The sequence below is a fragment of the Pipra filicauda genome, unplaced genomic scaffold (assembly GCF_003945595.2).
Source record: "Pipra filicauda isolate LSUMZ 115617 unplaced genomic scaffold, ASM394559v2 scaffold19_size4547281_pilon, whole genome shotgun sequence".
NCBI classification, from domain to species: domain Eukaryota; kingdom Metazoa; phylum Chordata; class Aves; order Passeriformes; family Pipridae; genus Pipra; species Pipra filicauda.
In genome coordinates this window covers 1,151,861-1,166,080 of record NW_024104309.1, presented here as the reverse complement: position 1 = coordinate 1,166,080, position 14,220 = coordinate 1,151,861, and the positions used below count along the sequence as shown (strand labels likewise).

Sequence of the window (14,220 nt, the reverse complement as noted above, 5' to 3'; positions counted from 1 at the left end):
CATAAGAAATCCATACCAAAATAATGAGAAACATTCCGTGCAGGCATCATCCTAAATTCCCATTTGGGTATTATTTTCTCATTGATGTTGTAATTAATGCTAAAATAATTTGTCTGTGAGCCTTCAAGATGCTTAGAGCTTTCCAGAGGGCTGCTGGGAGCTGAGGGAATTTTGCACCTCCTAGAGGCAGACCTTGTCTCTGCTTCTGCCATCCACACACAATAGACCACTTTGCAGCATTGGAGCCTAAACAAATAAGGTGTGGGAGAAAAACAGAGCAAGCATCTAGCTAACAGGGTTTTTAGAAAGGAAAAAAATCTAATGCAGGCTGGGTGCTGCTCCTCGGTTCCCTGTTTGTGTCTAAGCCCTTTGGGAGCCATAGAGCAAACAGCAGCCTGTGGTACTAATCTGCTGCTGTACAGCACCAGTATATGGTCACTGTAGAGCTACACGAGGCACTGTCAACTTCAGTTTTGCTCCAATTCATGATCCCTTTGTTAGCAGTAATAGGATGAAGAGTTCGAAGTGAAACATCTTGGAAAAATCCCACTGTACTTGTTACTAACTGTGGCCTCAAGTCTGCATTTTTGTTCGCTTTCACAGTGATTAGTCACTGTACAGCAGCAAAGAGCAGATCAGTCTAGAGCCCTGCTCCTCTAGCATGCAAGAGATCTTGCCAGACACCTAATCCTCACTTTTTTCCCTCCTCAGTCCCTTCATTCTTATACTCATTAAAATTAATGGCAAAGGTCCCTATGGTGATGGTAGGTTTGGTTGCACTCCGAGCTCCATTGTCCAGGGGTGCTGCCATGGCAGGGTGTTCAGCCCTGGGGTGGGAAAGACGGGCAGAAGCCTTCTGTGTTAACTCCTCCCTGCTGAATAAAAACTTTGCCAGTGGACTTCAAAGCATCTCTTACCTTTCCTCTGATTTAAATCATTTTGATTTAAATCTGATTGTGTGATGTCCTCCTTTCCTTACTAGGCCATGAACTAACTAAAAATAAGGACATCATTAGAAGATGTGGAGCATGCTAAGAGGGTTAAATTGGCCTTTTGGACATGAAACAAGCAAAAGGAAAGTCCTGATGGCTGTGAAAGGTCCCCAATATGTGAAAAGGAAAGGTGTATCCAACAGGCAAAGTAGTACAGAGCATGGATTGTAATAAGAAATATGAAAAGCAAAACAGCAAACAGCTGACTTAGTGGATTGGAGTTCTCTGTAAAGAAGTTGAAGTTAAAAGAGAATAAAATTAAGCTAAGAAACAAAAGAGATTATAGAAGACATTGAACAAAGCATTTTTAAACAATAAAAGTTCCAAAAATAAAAGCATAGAAAAAGGAGATCAAAGAGACAGCATTTAGTCAGATACAAATAAAAATATGAATTGGGAAAAAAAAACCCTAAAGAATTAGAGCCTTAACTTGCTTTCACAGAAAAAAAGAGGATTTGTGCAAATGAAAAGTTATATCACCTGTCATTAAAGTGCCCTTACAAAGGGACAGAGGAGGATGGACAGCGGGCTGGAGGGTAAAATGTTAATGAACATTGATGCTAAAGTAGCAGCAGCCAAACACATGAATTAAGGGAAACTCTACAGCCACATGGGCAGGAGTCAAAGTATTTAAGGAAATTAGTACAGGAAAATTGGAAATTCGTCTAGGGAAACTATGAAAAGAGGGGAAGTAGAAGAAACTCTCTGTGCAGTTTAAAATGGGCAGATTTTGAAGAAATTTATCAAAACTGAAAGATTAAAGTATCTTAACGGATAAAAACAGTAAGTAAAACATTCTAAACCAGAGAATTAAAGAAAGTAGGTTTGGTAATCCCAAAAGTAGGAAGAAAGGTTGTGAAAAGTTAGTCATTTTGAACACAGCAGGTAAACACCAGGAGCTATGTAAGAATTTGAAGGACAAGTCCTGTTCAGAAATGAACCTGTATTTATGCTTTGCTGGGTTTGTGGCTTGTTTTGTGCCTCACTTAGTAGAAGCAGCAGAAAATTAATTTTATTTTTCAGTGTAATATACAATACTATGTATAGCTGGAAACTCAGTAGTTTTGGCAAGAGAATTTTATTTTAAAATGTAAATAATATTGTAGGCATTGACATATCATTCGGCAGTTTAAGGGGTGTGGCTGCTAGTGCATTGGTTCAACCAACTTTAATTAAAAGGTTTCATTTAAATATCCTTTTGCAAAACATATTACATTAGCATATCTAAAAGCCGTGACGGGAGTGAAGGAATTAGATTTGTCTAGTTGAAAGACAAGACTGAAAAAGTCAGCCTAATGGACAGGGGATATTTTCAAAGGTTATTATACAAATAGAGGAGAATAGTTTTTTAAATGTCCATTTGAAAGAAAGAAATATATTGTAGAAGGACATTAAATTGTTTGAGGGGGAATGGTGACAAGAGGGGCATTAGTACAAATAGCTCAGGAAATTTGGTCTCCATGGCTGGAAGAGTTTCATCACGTAGACTGGAGACTTCCCAGAGGAAGCCTTACGTACACCAGTCCTGTTGTTTCTCTTCCCTGACAGTCTGCCATTATCCTATTTTTTACATTTAGCAAAGATTTTATTGACAAATGTACGAAGCACCCACCATTCTTCCATTCCTGAGAGAGCTCTCTCTGGCTGGGGCTGCTCTCCAGCAGGGGTCACAGGGCAGGGAGGTGCTCAGCTTCTTGACATTCCTGAGTGGCAGTAAAAAAGCCGGGTAGGTCTGACAGTGCTCTAAGGGCACCATCACAGCCGGGCTCTCACTGGTAAACCAGGGGAAATCTGTTGCCTGCCTCTGTGTGGATGGAGTTGGTCACCTTGTCTTGCACAGCTGGTCTGTGGCCTCTTCAGCTGGGATGTGGTGAATTCTGAAATGCTCCTGGGCGTTGCATACCAGGTGGAAATGCTTGGAGCATGGTGTTCAAGATGGGCTTCTGGTCTGAACCTGTGTAGGAGTGTTCTGGAAAACAGAGGAAAGCATACATACAGTGGACAAAAGCTGGAAACAGCAGAGGAACTTTGACTAAAATAAGTTTGGTGCCTTGCTTTTGACACGCTTCTGAATGATTTTCTTAATTCAGTTCCCAATCTGTGATTAGGAGGGTGTGTATATGCACACCCAGGGGACTAACCAACAGAAGAACCTGGTGTACTAACACAAGCCTGCAGAAAATCCTGTGTGCAGGGTGTCAGTTATTCATCCTGACACTAGAGAGACTTCTCTGATGTATAAGCTGTAGCTATATGAGATATATATAGATCTAAGTGACCAGCTGATGAAAAACATAAGTATGGAAAAAAGATCTGGGTTCTGTGTTAGGAAAAAAGATCCATCTCTAAAAATCTTTTGTGAAATAGATGAGAGAAATGGTATGGATGACAAACAACACAGAGCTAGCTGACAGACCTCTGTAGAAATAGCATGTCACTGTTTAGATGTACTCCCTGCACTATTAGTGGGTGGCTGATCTGTGTTAGTTTGTGTTGTTTAATGTGCAGCAGGGTGTGACCAATGAGCAGGTTACACATACAGCAGTTATTGAACTGTCCCTTCCTTCAAAGCACGTTGACTGGGCCTGAGAGCCTCCTGCTCTCCTCTTCTTTGTGCCCTGGGGCTGAGGCTGCCCCAGGGATGGTTGGTTTGCCTGAACTTTTAGGGTCACTTTGAATGTTTAGTTCATAGATAGAGGTAGAACATACCAGTCACTCAGACGAGGAGTAAAAGCAGTTGACACAGCAGCCTGAGCCTAATTCCTAATAAAAACTATCTGTAACAGTCAGCAAAGAAACCTGCTCTCAGCTGCAGTGTGGGTCAGAATGAGCTGGAGACCCCTGGTCTCACCTACCATAACCAGCCTGGACATCAGGAGACAGCCTGGTTTATGTGTGACAAATCTGTGAGCAAACTCAGTTGCCAAGTAGCAAATGCAGTACATTAAAATGTATTTTGTTATGATGGTTACTAATTGTAGTATTTTAGCTGTTGGAGAAACAGCTTTTCGGCCATTTTACTGTTCAGCCAAAACCTGTCTGTGCTGTTGCTTTACAGATTTCCAGTCTGGATAAAAGGAGCATAAGTTCCTGTTCCAGTTTCTCACTCAAGGGGTGAGCTCCTGGAAGAGACGTACCTTGGGAGGTAAATTAATTGCCTTAACTATTGGAACATAATGGATGAGATTTCACTTCTCTTTCATACCAAATGGTTTACCTTGCCTAATTTACTGTCTCTTTTCCTTCTTGCCTCTGCAATTCCTTGCAGACACATATGTCCACAAGATGGTACTAGGCTACAAGTAGCCCCTAGGATGGGTGGTCAGTGAAGGCCGTTGGAATTGCTGCTGGTCAGGTATCACCAGAGCAGCTCACTCAGAAAAAGCTCATTAGTGTTGTTTCCCGTGAGAGGCAGTCAGGCCAAAATACTTGTTTGTTTGGGGTTTTTTAATGAAACAAAATTCTGATAGGAATCATAACAGATCATTGCTGTGACTGATGCTCTGCACACTCACACCTGTTTCATACCAAATAGCTTCATTACTGTCTTTGGAGCCACGTCCAATTTAAACTAATAAACTAATTTAGGAAAGAGAAGAATGAGGCCAGGAATTGTAGCAGCTTTATGAATCTGTGTTTTGGCACATTTAAGAAAGAGAAATTTGACCTAATGTATTATAAATACCTCAATTGCTTTAAGCAATTATTGTAATCTATCACATTGATGTAGCCAACACAAACATGCACTACATTTCTCATGCTAAAAAATTGTTTGAAAAGGCTTGAATAAATTGTTAATACTCTATAAGCTGCTGGTGAAATAGCTCAATAATTAGCTCTTCTCCTCTTCACATGATGCAAACGCATTAGTGACACTGCTGACTAATGACTTGCAAAATTTTTGTTAAAGGCACAGGTGCATTTTTAAATGGCAGCCCACTTCTGAAGTCAATGGCATTTCAGGCTTTGAAACTGAAAATCTCTATTACATTGGTTTATGTAAAATTACTGCTTGATTTTTAAGTTGTTTTTTTTTTTAAATAACATTCCACATAGAATCACGTTAATTATGCTGTGATGTTAGATTCAAGTTACTCCTGAAAAAAAACTTTTCATAATATGATTACTGAAATACTGTTAATCCTGACTGTATGAACAAGGCTGCAGTGTTAATTAAAGACGGTGAACTGCTTTCTCAACAGCCCTGTGCAAGTGGAGTGACAAACACAGCCCCTGATAGCTTGTAAAACATTGGCAGTTCCTGATCAGACGCAGGTGCTTAGGCAGTAGAAAAGGTGAACGGTTCCTGCGAAGGGAGGTGCCCACCTTTAGCATACTTCATTCTTGTTTCGCTCATTCTAATACAATTAAGCGGAGATGACCACATCAGTGTGGCCATAATGAAATCCCTCAGTGGGAGATCTGAAGTAATGAGGAGAGCACGCAATTTGTGACTCGAGGCCATTTAAAAGAGTCCGTGTGTTTAATTGGCTTAATAAAATCACGATCATGAATGAGGCTGTCACTGTAACAGGGCCCACGGAGGGATGCTCATGACCCGAGGGCCGGACGCAGCTCGGTCCAGCCGGGCCCGTCCGTTCCAGCGAGAGCTCCGGGGTGACGCGCCCTGGGAACGCGAGCTGTGTGAGGGCGGTGTCCCGCAGGTGTCCCCGCGGGCGCGGCCCCTCCGGGGGGGCGGGATGCAGATCCCGAGGGTGCCGGCGGTGCCGGGGGCCGGCCCGGGCGGAGCGGGCCCGCCCAGCGGGGCGCGTCACGGCGCGGCGGCGGCGGCGCGGCGGGGCGGGGGCGGCGCCGGCCGCAGTCGGCACGGGGCGGGAGGAGCGGCGCGCCGGCTGCGCGCACCCCGCACACGGCGCGCTGCCACCGAGGGAGGGAGGGAGCGAGCACCATGTGCCGGCCCGCGCTCGCCCGGCTGCTGCTCCTCCAGCTGCTGCTCGTCAAGCTGCACCTCGCCAAAGGTGGGTCCGGCGCGGCCCGGCCGCTCTCCCTCAGCGCCACCGGGGAGGGGGGCGAGGGTCCTGCCGGCGCGGGCACCGCGGGTGTGCGGCCGCGGGCACCCGCTCGACGCGGTGCCCTGCGCGGGGTTGGGGACCTGCGGGGGTCGGGCGCGCTCGGGGGTTGCGACCTGCGGGGGCCGGGCGCGCCTGTCAGCGGGCGAATGTGCAGCCCGACCGCTGGTGACAGGAGCTGCCACCTTTAATCCCTTTCAGAGGGGATTTGTGCCTCATCAGAGCAGCGCGGCAGCGAGTCTGCAAAGCAGATTTGCTCCGTTCCCCCCCGCCCTCAACTTGAGTTGGGTCAGGTCCCTTTTCCCGGGACGGCGCCGGTGGCTGTTTTAACCCCGCGTCCCCAGGTATCGGCGCGTTTTGTCCCGGTTAGGGATGCGCAGGAGGTCCCAGCATCACTGCGCTTTATAATTTTTCTTTGTCTGTTGTATTTCGCGTTTAACCATCTTCTGTTCTCAGGCTGCTTTTCCCTCCGCCTTTAAAACAATGCGGGGAAGCACGGGAATGGCCCCTTTTATCCCCGCACAAAGCAGCTCCGGGATCGCCGCTGTGCTCCCGCGGAGGCGCGTCTTCCCCAGCCCCTGCCTGAGCCGCTGAACCCCCCGAGCCCAGCCCGGCCCCCGCCCTGGGCCGGCGGCGGCTCCCCGCTCCCTGCCCGGGCTGAGCGCGGCCGGGGCTGGCGGGTCCGGGATGCTCCCGGGATACCCCCGGGATGCCCCCGCCGCCCGGCCGTGGGAGCGCGCCCCGCTGACCCAGGCGCGGCCCCCTGTCTCGCAGGCGCCGTCAAGGAGTGCGAGGAGGACCAGTTCCAGTGCCGGAACGAGCGGTGCATCCCCGCCGTCTGGAAATGCGACGAGGACGACGACTGCTCGGATAACAGCGACGAGGCGGATTGCCGTGAGTGTCCGTGCCCTGCGCGGCATGGCGGGGGGCCGGGAAGGGCGCGATTCCCAGCGCTTCCCAGCTGCGCTGCGCCTCTTTTTATGAATGAATGAATGAAGTCGCGCCGTGCCCGGCTCCGGCGCCGATTGGCTGCCGGGAGCAGCAGATCCGTGACGCGCCGCGGGGCAGCGGCTCTTCCACTGCCGGCCCGGCTCGGCCGGGACACCCCGAGCGGGAGCGGCAGCGGCTGCGATCACCTGGCAGCTCCCTGCCCTCGCCCTGCCGGACCCCTCGCCTCCAGCAACGTCCCTGCTCAGAACGTCTGAAGACGAGTTTGTGTCCTCGGGGAGCTGGGAGAGATTTTTAACCCCCTGGGAGACCGTGCTCAGGGCCAGGGCCGGGTGCTCATGTGAAACGCGGCTTACTCATAAGCGTCCTACAAGATGTGGGCTTGGTGCGAGTTCGTGTTTAAATATGTTTGCAGTCGTGGTGAGAAGGGAGATGAACAAGTAGCACTGTTTGGCTTGGCAGTGTCAGCCACGTAACACTGATTCCCTGGTAGCATAAGGGAAGAGAGAGCAAGATCTGTACTTTCAAACTTGAGAAGGTGGCACTCTTGCCTTCTCCTGTGGTGTGGCTCAGGTGTGTGCGAGTGGAAGCCTATTGGGTAGTTAGTAGGGTTGTGCTGTTATTACCTGACTTAGCTTGTGTACAGCTTCTGACAGCCTGGGATAATTTGGCTCAACCATGCACTGTAAGAAGCATCTGTAAAAGAAATTATGGAGCTTAAGTCTTGAAGAGAAGTATCTTTAATTTGGAGTTTTAAGTTTTAAGCAAATATTGTAGCAAGTACCACATCTCATGAATTATCTCTGTAGGATAATAGGTGCTGAATGTGCGTCAGGTTAAACAAACTCTTTCAAGTTCATAGACCCAGTGAATGTATGAAGAAAAGAAGAACTGCTGGTTATGTGTTTTTCTGTATGTGATTGTACTGCTAACAGCTTTACCTGTAAATCTGTGTCAGGGGATATTCAGAGGTGAAGTCTAAGTAGATTAAGGAGAGCAGGGATTCTCAAACTCTCGTTCACAGAGAACATCTTGTTACAGTGTAAAATATAACATTTATTTCTAGTGCTTTTGTATTCAGAGAACTCGATAGGCTTTATATATGCTTAAGTTTATGACCTGGGGAGTTAGCAGCATTAGTTAATTGAGATATAGAAAGGTTTTTGCAGGAATTATAATGGCACTATTTCAAGGCAACTTAGATTTGGAATGTTTCAAGTTACAAAAGATCCAGGGAAGTCAAGGCTGACTGAGAACCAGCTTGGACTCATGTGTAGTTATAACTGGGCATGCTTTCTCGGAAGTGTACGTGTTTCCAGAGGGAGACACCAATCTGTGGAAGCACTGGGAATCTCTGAGCAGGTAGATAGTGGTGTTCTTGAAGTCTTCCATGTAAAACTCTGCGTGCTGTTGTACAAAGGCTTGGTGAGCTGCAGGTGACCTGAGGGCTGTGCTTTGGGAACTGCTTCTCAGAGGTTGGGATCGAGACTGGAGGAGCTTCTTGAACAGATTCTGCACCCCACACTCCACATTGAAGAGCAGGTTTGTGGCCTTAGCTCCTTGCCCTGCATGAGTGAGTGGGTCAGTACCTGGGCTGCTTTACCTTCTCCTTTTCCTTCTGATCAGCCCTCTAACTATTGTGTCAGAAGAGAGAGTGTGGAACAACGTCCTGTTGAACATCAGCTCTATGTGCATCGTACTGTGTTACAATGGTTAGATGGATAATTGCATCTGATTTAGTTTTGTTTCAGAGGGGTTCTACAGTTGGGGCTGAAAAATATATGATGGCTAGATTGTGGTAGGATGGTGCCTTTGGGGATATTAGGAAAAAATTTTTGGATGTGGAGATATCAGGAAGAGATCTTCACTTTAATCTGAATTTGGCATTTATTACTGATTGGGGATCATGCTACAAAATTTACTAATGAACTGTTTAGTTCATATATATTTATAGATTCTGCAGTTGCTTCTTCAAAAAGTCTGAAAGACAAAAATTGCATTTCTTACACACACTTTTCTCACTTATATTGTTCTGAACGCTGTTTTATTTTGAAAATGCATACTGCTTTTCAGCATATGGAATGCTTAGAGTTCTGTTCACTGGGTGAAAGAGTATGTTCCATGTGTTTTTGCTTCTAGATATCACCTCTGTTATCACTGCTGTAATAAACAGATATTTGTTTCAAAACTATTTTATGAACATATGCGATGGAAGAAACTGGAAAACTTGGCATGCTGGAGTGGTAATGGAGGGGAAAATGAATATGCAGGTAGCCTGCTGACAATGAGTACTGATAAGGACCCTGATAATCTCTGTAATTACCTGCTGATTCTTTTCCACAGAGTTGAAAACGTATTTTTAATAGCTCATTGCTGCTTGTCTGTATCCTCCCTTATTGAAGAGACACGGTGGTCTGTCTGTGTGAACAATTGGTTTATGAAACCAATTCCTTGTGGTGGGCGTGTATATACACTGGAAAATTTTGTAACCAAGGGTGTCTTAAATAGTTCTCCGGAAGGAGATTTTTTGGCAGGACTCTGTGTGCTTCCTGCTAGAAACCATCTTTGCACAAGACTGAATTTTTGTTTGTTTGCTTTTATTTGTGTCCCCTGTTATGTTGTGTGTCCCATGTCTGCCCCTGGTTTTCCCCCCATCCCTGAGATTTGTTGGTATAATGTTGGCTTTTTTAAAGGAGTTTAAAAAAGTTTACCGAGGAGAACATCCTGGTAATCAAACTGTGTCTTTTCCTTGGAATTTGCTTTCCATTCAGTAATCCTTTTCTATTGTGGCTGGAGTTCAAGTTATCTACCATAGGACTAATGTGTGAGTTAATATGGCAAACATTGGAAACAAAGCACGAAAATTAATGATTTCTGCTCTTAGACATATCAGATTGTCAGTACTGGTTTGTAAGGTGAGTTAAGCTTGTCCAGGACAGGGTTGGCTTTCTGGGCTGCCAGTGCACGTGGCTGACTCATGTCCAGCCTCTCATCCACCAGCACTCTGAGTCCCTCTCAGCAGGGCTGCTCTCGATCCCTCCATCTCCAGCCTGGATTGATCCTGGCAGTTGTCCCCACTCAGGTGAAGGAAACAGAGTAGATTGTTTAAATATGAAGATGCCTTTTTGCTGTCATGTTTTCAGAAAGTTACAGCACTTTAAGGGAAAGAAAATAAGCGAGTAGAGATATTCCTTAATATGTTCCTGTGCATCTGGTGAAAGGAAACTAAGCTCTCAAGAGGAAAATAGCAAAAGTTGCATTGTTTGGGTTGCTGGGGAAATCAAGTCTTAAACTCTGGAATCAGAAAGCTTAAACTCTATTACAGAGTTTAAATCTGTTTTAAGACTGTTTACTTTGCTCTTTGCAAAATGATTTGTTTGAGCTCAATCCAGCATAGGCCTGGGAAGACAAAAACCCGGTCACAACTTAGAGCTTGCACTGCCACAATGTGCACTGTGTGTGATGCACACAATGAGGACAGGGCTCTAGGGCAGTTCTGAACATGATTCTTTTAGATGCATTTTACTCCTTCCCTGTGATGCTTTTTCCTCTCAGGAAACTCTGGAAAGGCAAGACTGAATTTTATAACCTATTTCAGAGAACATTTGCAGATACACAGTCATTGAGACTTTTCCATAATGGTATAGCAGCAACTTTATAAAACATCAAAGCTATTTTTACAGTGGGAAACATGTCCATTTTCTGAGGCACAATGTTTTAGCAGAAGTTCACTCCTTGCTGAGATACTTGGAATGTGGAATACTGACTCTTGTTCTGTGTCTCCCTCAGGAGAGGTGGCAGCTGCAGAGCCTCGTGGTCCCCAAGCTGAGTGTCCGGGGTGCTGTGTGACACATCACCCAGAATGGAAAATCCTAGAGAGCTGCTTCCATGGGGGAGTGGCTCTGGGAGACTTTTTCCCCTGTTTTGCAAGTTTCTTCTTGCTTGCCACTGCAGCCAGCAGAAAACAAGGAAGAACTTGCAAACTGCAGCCAGGTACAATATATTTGACGCAAAATAGGAGCTCTTTGATAGCTGTGATTTTATTTTTCTGATGCAAGTAAGGTTCACATTATCTTAACCCAGACCAGAGTATGGGTGAAAGAGACTGGAAGATCTCTGCTTACATGTTTCACTGGTGATTAAACCTTAAATGTGGCAAAACAATCAGTAGCTTTACCAGTTTCCTAAAATGGAACACAAGCTTCCAACCCATTTCAGCTTTGTTATACCTGCCTGCAGGGGGACACAGCCAAGTGCAGAATTACCATTTCTCCTTTAAACTTCCCTTTGCCATCTTTGTATTGGGATCCTCTCTGTGGTGCTGCTTTCTGGTGAGTACTGTTCATAGGAATATTTTGTACTGGACAAGACTGAGGCTGCCTCAGGTGTGAGATGCAGTCTGAAGGGAGTTACTGTTTCCAAAACTGTTTCTATGTGTACAGAATTCAGGGTAAACCTGAGGAATCAGCAAACTTCCCCCTACCTCAGCCCTTCCCTGCCTCGTGGCCACAGTAGGTGACTGTGTAGCTGAGGCACACTTCCCTTGCCATCCGGAGGAGGGATTCCTTTTCTCCTGCTGGATTTGTGCAGAGAGTCTGTGGAGAGTTTGACTGCTGTTTATGTGAAAGCCCAGGAGGCAGCTTCATAGTCTCTTTGCTTTTCAGTGCACATTTCACTAGAGCTGGAATTTGGGAGTAAAAATACATCAAAAGCCTAATTGAGAACTAAATTCTGGGTCCAGTGAAGAGTTAAATGTGGCCTGGGTGGCTTTGAAATGCAGCAGTGTAATGCTGTGCCTGATTGAAGGTTTTGGGAGGTGAGACAGTGAGACAGCAGGAAGTCACAACTGCAACAGTATTCTGTAACTTTTTGTCTTCTGTTATCTGTTGCTCCAATTTTTCTTCATGAACAGTATCCTGCATGCTGAGTGATAGCTGCTTGCCACTCTGGAGATGCCTTGCACATCACCATGTGGAGAATTCTTGATTTCTTTGACATATGCATGGTCATATGCTCTTGATTTTGTCAGTGATAGTGTAACTGCGTTCTGTGGCCAGCCTGCATGTTTATCCCAAAACTGAAGGCACTGGGAAGAGTGGTGCTGAGGGGCAGGGCTTGTTTGCTTGCCTGTGTGCCTGTTGCCTGCCTGTCCTGGTCTGTACTGTGTCCATGTTCAGCCTAGGCTTGAAACCAGTTTGCTGATCTCTTGTGTTCCACAGTGAATGGTTTTAGTCAGTTATCTTCCTTTTTTCATTATATTCCCATTATCTGCTCTGAGAAAACTAACTTGCATGTTTTTGGGGTCTGGATTATCTTCCCTGTAATTGCAACCTGCTGCAGTCTTTATGTGGAAAATCAATCTTTAAGTACATGTGGGAACCATGCCCTTTTCCATTTCACCATTTCCTGGTGCATTTTCTTGAGGAGGTTAATTTATGCAGTTTTATTTATTAAGCAGTCTATATGCAGATTGCTTTCCAAGAAGTGGTGATTTTCTATCACTCCTGCTCATGGTCTGGGAAAGAAGGAGAGAAGAAACTGGAACAGGACCACTGAAAAGATAGAAGAGAGGGCTGAGGTATTGGGAGAGTCACTGGGGGCGTTATGGCCACAGAGGGAAGAGAACTTGGTTTTATGGAGTGCTGCTCTGCCACAGAAGGCAAGCACATGAGTTGCTCTAGATACAGCTACAGGAACAAGCTGTGATGTGAAAAGCTTTCCTGAGGTCAAGGAAAGATTGAAGGAAAGAAGGAAATTTTGAAAGTGGAGTCAAAACTGACAGTGACTTGGTTTGTTTACCAGAGTGCTCAGAGCTGTCATTTCAGAGGGTACGAATATATTCTGCGTTTTGAGCCAAGGTAGGCAAGCTTCATCCAGAACATTTAATGTATAAAGATAAAACAAAGAAGCTGTGGCTGCCCCATCCCTGGAAGTGTTCAAGGCCAGGTTGGATGGAACATTGAGCAACCTGATCTAGTGGAAGGTGCTCCTACCCATGGCAGGGAGTTGGAATGAGGTGATCTTTAAGGTTCCTTCCAACCCAAAGCATTCTGTGATTCTATGAAAAGTCAATGTAGACCAGTTCTCTTTTGTCTGCAGTGTTACAGAGCCAGGATTAGCACAGGTTTGAGATGTGATTTCTTACTGATTGATGTTAGAATGGAAGATACTTAATATTAATCAGAAAATATTTAGAAATTAAGTCAAATGAACAAATTATGAGACTGGAGAAACCAAGTGTTGTGTGTTGGTGAATACATTTCTCTGACACACCTAGACTAGGAGGTTGCCAGTGCTAGAAATAATGAGTTTTCTTGACTCCATTGTTCACCTAAAGGACCATTAAACACCCTGTAATGCCTGAAAATGTCTGACAAATATTGATTCCCTCAGCTGTTTCTGATAGAGCAGACACCCAGCTTTTGTTTCTGCTGGCTTTTTCAATGTCACCAGCTTTTTTAATTCACCAGCAAATCTACCGTGTCCTTGATGTGCCTCAGAGACTGTGATGCTGTGTTAGGGATGCCTTTGTGGTAGACTGGATTTGGTGTGAAGTTCTCCTGGTCCTTCTGCTGATGACCTTTTCCTCTCTACAACTTTCCCATTTACCTGCAGCTTTTCCCTGGTAATTTCAAAGGTGTTCCCAAAGTGTGTTGCTGCTCAGCTCTGCTTTTCTGTGTCGTTACACGGCTTATAAAATGCTGTAAGATGTCAATTTTTCTTCCTTTGCTTTGCCCAGGCAAACAAATCAGTAAGCTGAGTTTGAGTGATGGGGATGAAGATTTGTGTTGCTGTTTGTTTTCTTGTGCAGTAGCATGTCGTTGGTAGAAAATGAGTGTGCCTGCTCTGGGGTGCTCTGCTCCCAGTGCAGGCAGCTGGTGCCAGCCAAAGGGAAATCCTCACTATTTAGTGGTGCATGTGCAGGAAGTGTTGAAAAAACTGAGTGTAGTTTTTCTAACTCTCTATTTCCTGTTAAAATTATTAATATTTAGATAGCCACAAGGGAGGGGAAAAGGGTAAAAGGCCCTGTGATAAAATTAATGCAGATTTTCTACTCTGTGAAAAATTCTGTCTGAAATACAAGTGATAAAAAACTGATTAGACTTTAAAAGTTATAATGATGCTGTAAGCTAGTTGAAAAATAAAACTAAACCCATCTAGACTGAAATATTTTCAAAAGGCAGATTTAACCCAAGAGAAGCCAGAAGATTTTTAAAGCAAGGATGTGAGCACTGTCCCTGATGGTCTCT

The 14,220-nt window shown here is 45.3% G+C and overlaps 1 protein-coding gene across 2 annotated transcripts in view; it reads left to right on the top strand.

Annotated features, from left to right (window-relative positions):
* The first annotated feature begins 5,864 nt into the window (after positions 1–5,864).
* LRP8 (LDL receptor related protein 8) overlaps positions 5,865–14,220 on the top strand; it is a 171,147-nt gene continuing 162,791 nt past the window's right edge. For both annotated transcript variants that reach the window (XM_027748654.2, XM_027748653.2), the window contains exons 1-2: positions 5,865–5,971; positions 6,797–6,916. In XM_027748654.2, coding sequence (XP_027604455.1) covers positions 5,902–5,971; positions 6,797–6,916 — 190 coding nt within the window. In that variant the 5' untranslated portion in view covers positions 5,865–5,901. The remainder of the gene's footprint in view (positions 5,972–6,796; positions 6,917–14,220) is intronic.